The 11,524-nt window shown below is 48.4% G+C and overlaps 1 protein-coding gene across 1 annotated transcript in view; it reads left to right on the top strand.

The window, feature by feature from the left end:
- CAMTA1 (calmodulin binding transcription activator 1) overlaps positions 1–11,524 on the top strand; it is a 1,095,522-nt gene that overhangs the window by 563,169 nt on the left and 520,829 nt on the right. The window contains exon 5 of the mRNA XM_045299056.1: positions 9,532–9,667. Within this exon, the coding sequence (XP_045154991.1) occupies positions 9,532–9,667 (136 nt within the window). The remainder of the gene's footprint in view (positions 1–9,531; positions 9,668–11,524) is intronic.

Genomic DNA, 11,524 nt, shown 5'->3' with positions numbered 1-11,524 from the left:
CTATTGAATTTGTTTCCACTCATAGCAACCCTCTGTACAGCAGAAGGAAACACCGTTTGAACCCGTTGTTGCAGCCACCGTGGAGACCCATTGCGTTTAGGACCTTCCTCTTTATCGCTGCCTCTGGACTTTACCAAGCATTATATTCTCAAGGGATTGGACTCTTTGTAAGACAAAGGCTCTGTGGGACCTTCTGGTTGTACTTCTTCCAAGACAAATTGATCTGGTCTTTAGGCGGTCCATGGTACGTTCTTATTCTTCATTAGCGCCCTAAATTCAAATGCCCCAATTTGTCTTTGGTCTTTCTTATTTAATGTGCAACTTTAACAAGCACATGAGGCCATTGAACATACCATGGCTTGGGTCAGGTGCACCTTCGTGCCTGTATCTCACTTAGTGTATGTCTAGACAGTGTGCCCACGGTGATGAGAGCGAAGGATTCAAACATGCGAACGTTTGTGAGGACGGCTCAGCACCCAATGGCCTTTCGTTCTGTTGGACACAGGTTCACTGTGAGTCCGAACAGACGCAAGGGCACCTGGCACCAACAACACTTAAGAACGTATACGTGTTTCACAGGGAACAAAAGCATGTATGTACACACAAGGGAATACTACACATCACTAAAAACCAATGCTGAAACAACAAAGCACCTCATGACATGGATGGGCCTGGAGGACATTTTGCTGCATGATAGTAGCTAATCTCAAAAGGACAAATACAGTGCAGTGCTATGAGGATAAAACTCAAGACAGAGACTTGCACACCCCAGGGAACAGACATTGGAGGCTCCCAAGGGAGGGAGGGCAAAGGAAGGAAGGTGATGCAATGGAGGAGAAGGGTGACAGGGAGGGTGGGGGGTGGAGGTCCCTGAGGGGGGAAGAGAGAAATCAGGGGAGGGGGGACTGGGAAAGAGGACAAGGGAGAGGGTGTTGATAAGTGGTATGACTGTTGAGTGCAGTGCTAATTGTCTGAAATGTAAACTTCCCAAGCCTAATTCACAATAAAAAAAAATGCATTAAAAAAAACATCCTATACGAGGGAGAGTACGGGGGGCCGGGGTGGGGGGGAGCGGGGGAGGAGTTGATACCAAGGGCTTAATTAGAAAGAAAATGTTTAGAAAATGATGAAGGCAACAAATGTACAAATGTGCTTGACACAATGGATGGATGGATGGATTGTGAACGAACTGTATGAGCCCCCAATAAAATGACTTAAAAAAAATCCTATATGTAGAAAATCCTAAAGGATTTATACCTCTTCCCGAAAATCATAAACGCACAAATAAATGAGTCTAACAAGGCCACAGGATACAAGATCAATATGCAAACATCAGTTATATTTCCATGGAATAGCACTGAACAATCCAAAAATTAAACCAAGAAAGCAATTTCCTTTGTGAGCGCATCAAAAAGAATAAAATACTGGGAGACAAATTTTAGTTCCCTCGTGCTAAGCCTGACTGAGAGACATGAGGGACTTCCGTGACCGGGGAGACCTGCCCTGTCTTTGGATTGGAGGCCATGTATGTTAGGATGCCAGTGTTCTCCAAGTGGATTTCTAGATTGCACGCAACCCCTCCCTGTGAAAATCCCTGCAGTTGTGTGTGTGTGTGTGTTCACAGACATGATCATGCGAACCACACAATTCACATGCAAATTAAAAGCTCCTCAAACAAAGGAAAATCCTCACAGCTATGGAGTCCACGTGGGCGCTTAGGGACTCTCTAGGGCAGAGCTGCATTTCGGAGACTGGAACTCAGCGGTTCTCAACCTTCCTCATGCCGCGGCCCTTTCATACAGTTCCTCATGTGGTGGTGACCCCCCAACCAGAACATTATTTTCAAGGCTACTTCATCACTGTACTTTTGCTACTGTTATGCATCGGGCGACCCCTGTGAAAGGGTCGTTCGACGCCCAAAGGGGTTTCGGCCCACAGGTTGGGGACCGCTGCTGTAACTATTTATGGGAGTACAAAGCCCAATCTTTCTCCGATGGAGCAGGCTAGTGGGTTTTGAACTGCCAACCTTATGGATCACAGCCCAACACGTAACTGCGATACCACCAGTCACTGCAAAACCACCAGAGCTAGCCAATATATTTTCAAAAAGGAGAACAATATTGCAGGACTTAGATTTCTTGATTTTAAAACTTGCCACGAAGCTAAAACAACCCATTCTCTCACTCTACAGCGAGGGTAAATCTGCCCCTGTGGATTTCCAAATGGTAACTCTTTATGGGAACAGAAAGCCTCATCTTTCTCCCTAGGAGGGGCTAGTGGTTTCACACTGCTGACATCACCGTTACAACCCAACCCACTACACTCCCAGGCTTCCTCCAAACCACCCGGACAGTGGGATGGCACCACAACATAGACAATGGGGACGGACTCTCAAGTCCAGAAATAGAGCCTAAGTGTACGGTCCACCTCTTTTCCACAAGGGTCTCGGGGGAGGGAAGATAGACGTGTGCACACCAACTGGATAGCCGCACGAAAACAAAGGCAAACGGACTACCTTCAAGCCTGGCCTGATAAAAGTCCCCGCAGAGTGGGTCCTAGAAGGAAATGTAAGAACTGAAACGCGTTTTCGAACATAGAAGGCAATAGCGAGGGGCTGCGAGAGCCCACGCTCAGTGGGGCTGCTGTTTGTCCTCTGGTTTTGCTCCGTGTCTTTCAAATTCCCGATTTGACGCAGCCCACTGTGACCACTTCTCTGTCATTGAAAAACCGGCTGAGACAGGTTTGACTGTATAAGAGCAGACCTTCCTGACCTGGGGCTAGGCCAAACCAAACAAACAAAAATCTGTGAGCCACAGCACTATAAACTAATGATCTATGAAAATTTGGATCCATTGGACTTCATAAAACTTTCTTCTTTCTTCAAAAGAAATTGAAGAACAGAAAGGACCAGTCAGGCACTGGGAGATAATATTTGACTAGGTGTCTTAGAAAGGTCTCTGGAGGACCAGCTTTTTCACAGCCACTACCTTCCGGCTGTTGGGGGGAACCCGCCCAGCCCAGAGCCCACCGAGGCCCATGGGACCACCATGTGTCAGGATCAACTTGACGGCCGTGCTGTTGCTGTTTGTGTATCTGACAGAGAACTTGTATTCAGGCTACGTATAAAGAACTCTTACAATCAATGAAGAAGAAGACAAACAGCTCACTTAGAAATGGGTGAAAGATCCAAATAGTCATTTTACCAAAGAAATCCTTTGAATGACTAATAAGGACATGAAGAGATGTTTGATATCATCCATCACTGGCAAAATGCAAACCGTGAGATGCCACCACACACACGAGGATGGCCACAGTCCAGAAGGCTGACAATTCGGAATGCTGGCGACCAAGCGGAGCACTTGGACGCTCAGACATTTCTACTGGGAATGTGAGCTGGTACAGCTGCTTGGGAAGACAGTGTGGAAGCTTTGCTTCTATGTAATTAACTGTACCTGTCTTTCCGGTAGGAGCTCTGGTGGCATAGTGGGTTGGTCACCTGGCGGGCTGCTAACTTCAAGGTCAGCCATTCGAAACCACCAGCCACGCCGAGGGTGGGAGATGAGGCTTTCTACTCCCATAAAGAGTCAGGGTCAGAAACCCGTAGGGCCAGCTCTCCCCGGTCCCCTATGGTTCCTCTGAGTTGCAAATCAGGCATTGTCGGTGAGTTTGGTTTAGTTTGGGCTTTCTGGTGTTTTTTCTGGATTTTGAGTTCTGTTCTGGTGAGGAAAGTTTTCCTCACTTTGAAAGGATAAAGAATTCACCTATGTTTTATAATAGAGCATGTATGATTTTATTTATCACATCTGAATCTCTGATCTATTTTGAATTTATACTGGTGATTGATGTTGAGTAAGGAGCCATGGTGGCACTGTGAGTTAGACATCGGGCTGCTAACTACAAGGTCAGCTGTTCAAACCCACCAGGAGCTCCAAGGGAGAAAGATGAGGCTGTCTGCTCTCGTAAGGATTTACACTTGTTGGAAACGTTATATAGAGTCACTATGAGCCTGGAATTGCCTTGATGACAGTGGGCTTGGATTTTGATTTTTATGATGTAAGCAAATAGATTTAGCCTTATCTTTTTCCATATGCCTCTCCAGTTATCCTATTAACCAGTTAACAGGTATTTTAGTTCATACAATAAATTAACCTATGAAAAAGTGTATTTCCAAGACTATAGCTTAGTTACCCTTCAGGTTTGGAATGGAACTCACCCCTGTGTTAGACTAATTAACCATTTGAAATCAAAAAGGCAACCTTTACCCAAGGACAGGGCCTAGGACCAAGGAGGAAAGAGGAAGCGCAGGGAGGAAATGGGTTACACGTGATGGTATGTTGGCGGGGCTGAAATGGACGAATTGAATCCAAAGATGTATAAATTGATCAAACTGATGATCTGCTTTGTCAACCTTTACCTGGCTCACAACAAAAAGTTAAAAAATACAAAGTTAATCCCTTCTCCAACAGACTTTATCAATAATAACTTGCATAGACATGTGTCTGGATTTTCTATTCTGTTTTATTGGTCTGCTTTTACATGTCTCGGGTTCAGACGCTTAAAATCATAACGTGAACTAATAGCTGGAATTTCTCTCCTCACGGGTCTCCCGTTCTTGGGGTTTTCTTGTTATTGAGCCATTGTCCTCGAGTCTGGTTTAGTTTGGGCATTCTGCTCTTGTTATTGGGCGTTTTCAGCCCTCCAACGTCTCTCACTCATCTTTCTAGATCTAGCAAAACTTTCAAATGGAGTTGCAATACATTTAGAAACTCACTTTGGAAAGAGTCACATTTTCATGATCTTAATTCTTCCTGACTGAGAACTTGCTGTTTTTTATTGTATTGACATCGACTTTTGAGTCTCTTAGAAGTATTTTGTTTGTTTTCTTTTCGCATTTTGGGAATCTTTTGCTAAGTTTCTGCCCAGGCCTTTAATTGCCTTCATCTCTGTACTGAATGGGTTTCCCATAATTCCTTCTGACTGTTTGTTTTGATACAGCACACATGCCGATTCTGTAGTGGTGCCTGTGAGATATAGGCAGTTAAGTGCCAGCACAGAGATTACCTGTTCAACCCCCCACCCCACCTCCCTAGAAGCAGCTCAGAAGACAGACCTGGTGACCAGTTTCTGAAAGGAAACTGACCCTGGGGAGCAGCTACATGCTGGACACATGGGGTCACCATGAGGCACAATCAACTGGGTGGCAATTGACCACAGCGGCAACAGCAATTTTATAGTTTCATCTTATACCTGCCTTTCTACTTTTATTGTTGATGGGTAGTTTCTCCATTGCTCCGTAGTCTCCTTACCAGAGTGCAAGGAGCAGTCTGTTTGTTTCCATGGTTGTTCATCTCTCAGCTGAAAGGATGACTTGGTGAGGGGTTTTCTGGTCAGCATGAAGCTCCCTTCGGTTCATTGTCTCCTATTATTCCTCAGCAAGGCAGGGAGGGCTTGGGTGGTTTTCCTGAGGCTCTCTGTGAAGTGGGTAGTCTTCATCCAGCGTCTCCCAGAAGGATGTCCTGAGGTGAGCCTCTGAATGCCAGCAGCTGGTTTGGAAGGCACTTCCAGGAAACAGCAGCAAGGGAGCGGGCGAGTCAGAGAGGAAAGGAGGGGTGCAGACCCAGGGCTCCCTCTCCAGCTTTCACTGTGGACCACCCGAGGTTAGTGCTGCACAGGGATCTCCGGGAGTCTGAGTGAAGCAAGTCTCAGCTGTACCAATCACAAGGCAAAGACTCCTGGATACTCACCCTGCTGGCCGTCTTTGGATGAGGAGGATGTTGAGAACATTAATACCCTGCCCAGCCAGCATAGCCCAGAGCTCAACTGACCCCACAGGCTGCTCTAAGTCGGTTGGCACGAACCCTGCTCAGAAGCTTCCTGGCTAGAGAGCCGTGGATTCTCATCTAAAATTGGGGATGATAATGGTACTGACCTCACAGGGTTCGTCTGAGCGAGCCCAAAATAGACACAGATATTGGTGTTGATATAGATGTAGGTGCCATTGTAGGTGTAAGCGTAGATGTTGTTGTTCGTGTAGATGCTGGGTCAGTTCTGATGGAGATGCCAATGCTGGGTTAATGTGGGTGTTGGTATGGCTGCCAGGTGTAGACATGGGTGTCAGCGTCATTGTGGTGTATATGTCAGCATCTTTCAGTGTTCATGTTTGTGTTGGTATAGATGTTGGTGCTGTCAGTGTAGGTGCCAGGATCTATGTTGTTACCAGCGCAGATGCTGGTATCAGTGTCAGTGTAAATGTTGGTATAGGGGCAGGTATTTATTTCAAAGCTGATGTAGGTCTTGGGGTGGGTGTGTCATGTCAGTGTTGGTGTTGATATAGATGCTGCTGGTCTGATCGATGATAGTGTAGGCATAGGTGCTAGTGTTGGTGTAGATGCAGCTGTAGGTGTGTCAATATTGTGTTGATACAAGTGGAGGCGTAGATAAATATATATATAAATATGGGTGTAGGTGTATATATAGACAGATATGGATATAAATATAAATATATGTAAGTATGGATATAGCTATAAATACAGATAGATATAGATGTGGTGTGGGTATACAGATAGAGATAGTTGTGCATGTGTCAGTCCTGCTTGGCACATAGTAAACGGCCACTAACAGGGATGATGGGTCATGAAGTGGCAGGGCTCCCTGGCCTCTTCTCCTTTCTGTGCCTCCTCCACACAGTCCCTGTTCCCCCACTCTCACTTCCCTGTCCTTCTCACATGAGTGTTACCGTTTGTGCTCTCAGGAAATGTGTTCCAGTCCTCCCTTTACTGGCCCAGCGCGACCTCTCTCCTGTTTGGCGCAGAGCAGCCTCCTCCCGTGCCTCCTTCTTGGCTCTTCTGGTCTCCGACTGGCTCTTGTCTTTTTTCGAGGACTGCAAGACAGCCTGGTTTTCTCTGCCTTTGGGGGGGTGTCGTCTGTCTGCAGGGTGCCCGCTTCCTTCCTTTGCCATTCATAGGATCTGTGCACTGGGGAGGGCCCTCCCCTTCCACATCACACAGCGCCGAGGAAAGTTTTAATAAAACCAGATTGGCGGATTAAATGCTATTAGGTTGCTCATTATTGCAAGTTAAAATGATGACTCCATTTATTAATGCCATTTAAGTTGGACACTTAAGCTCCCCTGTAGGATCGTGTCCTGTTAAAAATGTCCAAGGACAGGACCTTTCTCAGCACGGCAGGTTGTTGGAGGAATATGGGTTTCTTTGGATGGGTGTGTGGGGAATTCATTTTATCTGGGTCTTACCAGTTGATGCACCAGTTGCAGTGTGGGGGCCATGGCCTATAAACCGCCCTCGTTGGGTAGGTTTGGAGGTATCAAGAGGCTGGGACAATTCACAAGCATGCCTGTGCTCCTAAGAAGCTGAGGGAGGTGAATGAGGCACTGACCTCAGTGGGCATATGTTCTGGGTCCAGGGGTGTTTCTGCCAACCCTCTCATGGACATCTTCCCCCTCTTTGGAGAAGAAGAAGCAAATGCGCAGAGGCGTCTTTGATCGGGAATGTTCTTTTGCGTATTGCGTAGGCTGTGGTCACAGGCACAGGTGTTGAACTTTAAACGAATTGCTGTCCAGTTGACTCTGATCGACTCTGGTCGACCAGATTGGACTGCACGCCTAGGCTTTTTCAATGACTGATTTTGTTTAGAAGAGATTACCCGGCCTTTCGTCTAAGACACCTACGGGAGTACTTGAACCTCCAACCTCCCCACTAGCTCCTGAGCAGGTTAACAGTGTGCCCCATCCAGGGATTCCAGGGCCCTTCAAATCGGACTGATCCGGGTGGGGCGGGCCTCCAGAGCTCCGACAGTTGGGTACAAGTAGCTCTAGCAGAGACAAAGTGGAAGAGGCAGGCCGAGCTGGCCCCAGAGGCAAGCAGCCTACCTGCCACTTGGAAATGGAGGCGAATGGGAAGGTTTCCAACGCAGACTTGTCAGTGGGAGGCAAATGCCGTCAGCTGACAGCGTTGTGACAAGTGTGCAGAGCTGTTTCCCTATTGTTTTAGTCGGTACAGGCTTCGGGAGGAAACCAACACTGACGCCAACAGTGATGGAGAAACAATGAAGTCTTCTTGGGCGTCCCTGTTGAAAGTCTCTAATTTCCAGTGGAATGGCTGTTTAGTCATCGTATGGCTGCTGGATGACATTGCCGAGCTAGGTGGGAGCCACAATTAGCTGCTGTCACCCTGGCACGAGTTCCCCCTCCCTACAGACAAGGAATATTAAGACACGATAGCTCCCTTGTCAGAGTCCAAGTGTGAAACGCGGCCCATTGTTCAAAGGAAAGAGACCTGCTGGAGGTTCTTGCCCGAGGCTACCGGGAGGGAGGAGGCCTGAGGGCTGTCTTACCTCTGCTGTAGCAGGGAACGGGAAACCAGCTCACATCAGATGCAGCCGCGTCATTTGCCTTATTTGTGTAAAGAGCTGTCTCACCTTGGCCCAGAGTGAGATGGAATGGTGCTGTCAGCCTCTGTGCCCGCTGAGTCTGGGTGGGGGGCGTGGAAGGGGGTAGGTAAGACAGAGCTGACCATGGAGGTGGGCAGTGGGCTGCTAAAAGAAACTCTTTGCGAGGTTGAATCTGCTCATCCCTGGTTTGAAAAAAAGAGCCGCCTTGACTTTGGAAGCCGTTTGCTGGAGCCCATGCCCTGAGCTGCCCAATGGGTTTAATGCTTTCCCTTCTGGGCATTCCCCACCGAGTCAAGTTCCCCCACGTGACCGTGCTGTCCTCTGTGCTTGATGCATGAATTCTTTCTGGAAAACCACAGCTTCTTTCTGGTCATCCTTTGTCCCGGCACAAGAACAGAGGCCCCAACTCGCTCAGCGAGCAAGAAACACTTTTCTATAAGATACGGTGGCTGTGGACCCAACAACTGCATGTACCTGGCAGGATCGGAGCCTTCTGACAGTTGAAGCCCAAATGGGAAAGAATCAGGTACTTAGCTCGCTTGAGAAGGCGGCCTGGTGATGATGCGCTGTATCTAGTGGTAATCTAAATTCAGGCAGTGAGTCAAGAGCACTTGGACTCCGTGGCTGGCTCTTCCATTGGTCTGTTCTTAACATAGTCATCTAGCGTCTGCGTTACACTTATTTATTTCCTAAGGCTGGGTGATGGATTAAAAGATGTGTGGAAAAATCCTACAAGCGATAAGCTAGCGCAGGCTGCCACGGCCCCTCACCCCACCCCTCGGCTCTTTTTGCTTTCTCTCTGTTTTGCCTACTTTTCAGAGTGTAGAGCAGGCCCCCACGTCGTATATCCTGATCAGACGGTGGCTATTGTGAAGGGGATGTGCTTTAAGCCCATCATGGGCGCATTTAATTCATTAGGTGCCAAATCCACAAGCAAATTTTGGCTGGCCGTAAAACATGGTTAATGCAGGGAGCGGCGACAAAAGGTGAAAAATTATGGTCCCGCAAATGTGGAATATTGCTTTCCTGTAGAGACTTTTACTGGCCTGCGATATCTTTCTTCATAAATGTCTCTCCTGCTTCGTCCCTTCTCTTGGTAACGTAACCGTTTGTCGTTTCCAGACCGCAGAATGGCTCTATGATACTCTACAACAGGAAGAAGGTGAAGTACAGGAAAGATGGGTATTGCTGGAAAAAGAGGAAAGACGGGAAAACGACCAGAGAGGACCACATGAAACTGAAGGTCCAGGGAGTGGAGGTAAAGATCGACGGATGGGCTTCTCTTGTTCCCCAAATGTCACGTCCTGCGCTGTAATGGAGTATAAAATGCCTTGAAAGAACGTGGTGCTAGCCCCCTCTGGCCATAGAGGTCTTGTTGGCCAAGGCGCTGGTTTTCTTTCTTTTATCCACCCCTCACGTGCTTGCCCTGTGGTTTGACCAACGTGCTCATGTCTTAGGCCGTCATGGGTGTAGCAACTGAGATTTGCAAGGTTTCTGCGGAAGCGCTTCTTGTGTTTGTCCCAGAAGTCTCTGGGTGCATGGAGAGTGTGAGAGGCTGCAGAGGCCTGGGGGCAAGATACCTCATGAGGGGGCCTCGGTCACCTCTGCTATCGTCCCCCAGGAGCCTTGATTCTCCACCCAGTGCCTCCTCCCTTGACTGACAAAGTCTTCCATCCCTGCATGGGTACCTCAAGTTCAGAGAGCACCCGGATGTTAAAGATGACAGCAGAACAAGGAGAGAGAGAGAGAGAGAGATTTTTGCAGGGCTGGGGTGTCAATGGATGCTTCAGGCAACATCTTGGGGTCTTGTGGATATTCTAGGGCTTGGTCATTGGGTGGAGTGTGAACCAGGGAGCAGGTTGGTTTCTTGGCTTTGGTACCACCCTCCTGGGCTCTCATCCTGGGCAGCCACTGGGACACCCCTTTGGTGTCTCCTCCCCATCAGTGGGGGTGTGGCCCAGAGGTGGAGGGAGAGGATAGGACTTGTTGGCCCAGGGCTCTGCCCTTCACACTGACCCATGTGGAAGAACCTGGCTGTCTGAAAGTCTAGGAAGCTCTCTTGGGCCAGGAACCTCTGAAGCCTGTGTGTGGTCTAGCTGTATTTCCGGTGGGTGCAGAGCAGCGTCTGGGCATGGGGGGGGGGGTGTATGTTGGGCCCTCATTGATCAATAGCTAGGGTGGTAAGCCCACTTGAGCTCAACGGATTGCCCTGAGGCGCTGGCGTCTCTGGTGACATGCTTTGTCACGATGACTTCTTCGGTGTTAATCATGTGCTTTTACGGCTGTTAAAAATAGCATCAAATGGCTTTTATTATATTACCCCACAGAGAGAGATAGCTTTTGTTTTATGTGGGTTTTTTTCCTTTCTGGTACCTAATAACAATGCTTTATGGTGACGAACAAAGCAGAGCCCCCACCCCCCACCCTCTCCCGTGCTTGCTGTTCGCGCAGCGGGCTTTAATTGACTGCATGGGACATTAAAATTCAGATTTCCACCAACACGCCGCTCAGCTCGCTCCAAACCATCTCCAGGACGGTGACCATTGATGGGGCCTTTGTTGCAGGGAGGGAGGCGTGGGACCCTGTCTCCCATCAGCATAGGTAGACTGTGAGGGGAGGCCAGGAGGGGACCAGCGAAGGAGGTGCCGGGTGGCCCTTGGAGACGGCCACCAAGAGGAATTCTCCTGGGAACAGCCCAGCCGGCAGCCTCCGAGGCTGCGGCCCCGCTGTGCTGGATCCGTGGTAATGCGTGAATCTGGACGTATGGGCTGTAAGCAGCAGCAGGATGCTTCCCTGGCAGTGGCTCAGAAACCCAGCGTCTAGATAGATAGATAGATAGATAGATAGATAGATAGATAGATAGATAGATAGATAGATAGATAGATAGATAAATAAATAGCCACACCGTTCATTTTCTCCCACTCCCCATCCCGCCCCCCACCCACCCCAGGTTGTAAATTAGAATTGTCACCGAATAGAATCGGCATGATTTATGGCTATTTTTAGCCCATATTTATGTTTGGAGTTATTTGTGGCTCTCATGCTTACAGACTAATGAGTAGACACATGTGCGGGGACACGAGGGACCCGAGGAGGAGGAGGAGGAGGAGGAGGA

Source organism: Echinops telfairi, unplaced genomic scaffold (assembly GCF_000313985.2).
Source record: "Echinops telfairi isolate 266 unplaced genomic scaffold, ASM31398v2 ScPeMD7_7457;HRSCAF=8495, whole genome shotgun sequence".
NCBI classification, from domain to species: Eukaryota; Metazoa; Chordata; class Mammalia; order Afrosoricida; family Tenrecidae; genus Echinops; species Echinops telfairi.
Note: the sequence above shows the minus strand (reverse complement) of the source record. Positions and strands in the feature narration are given on the sequence as shown.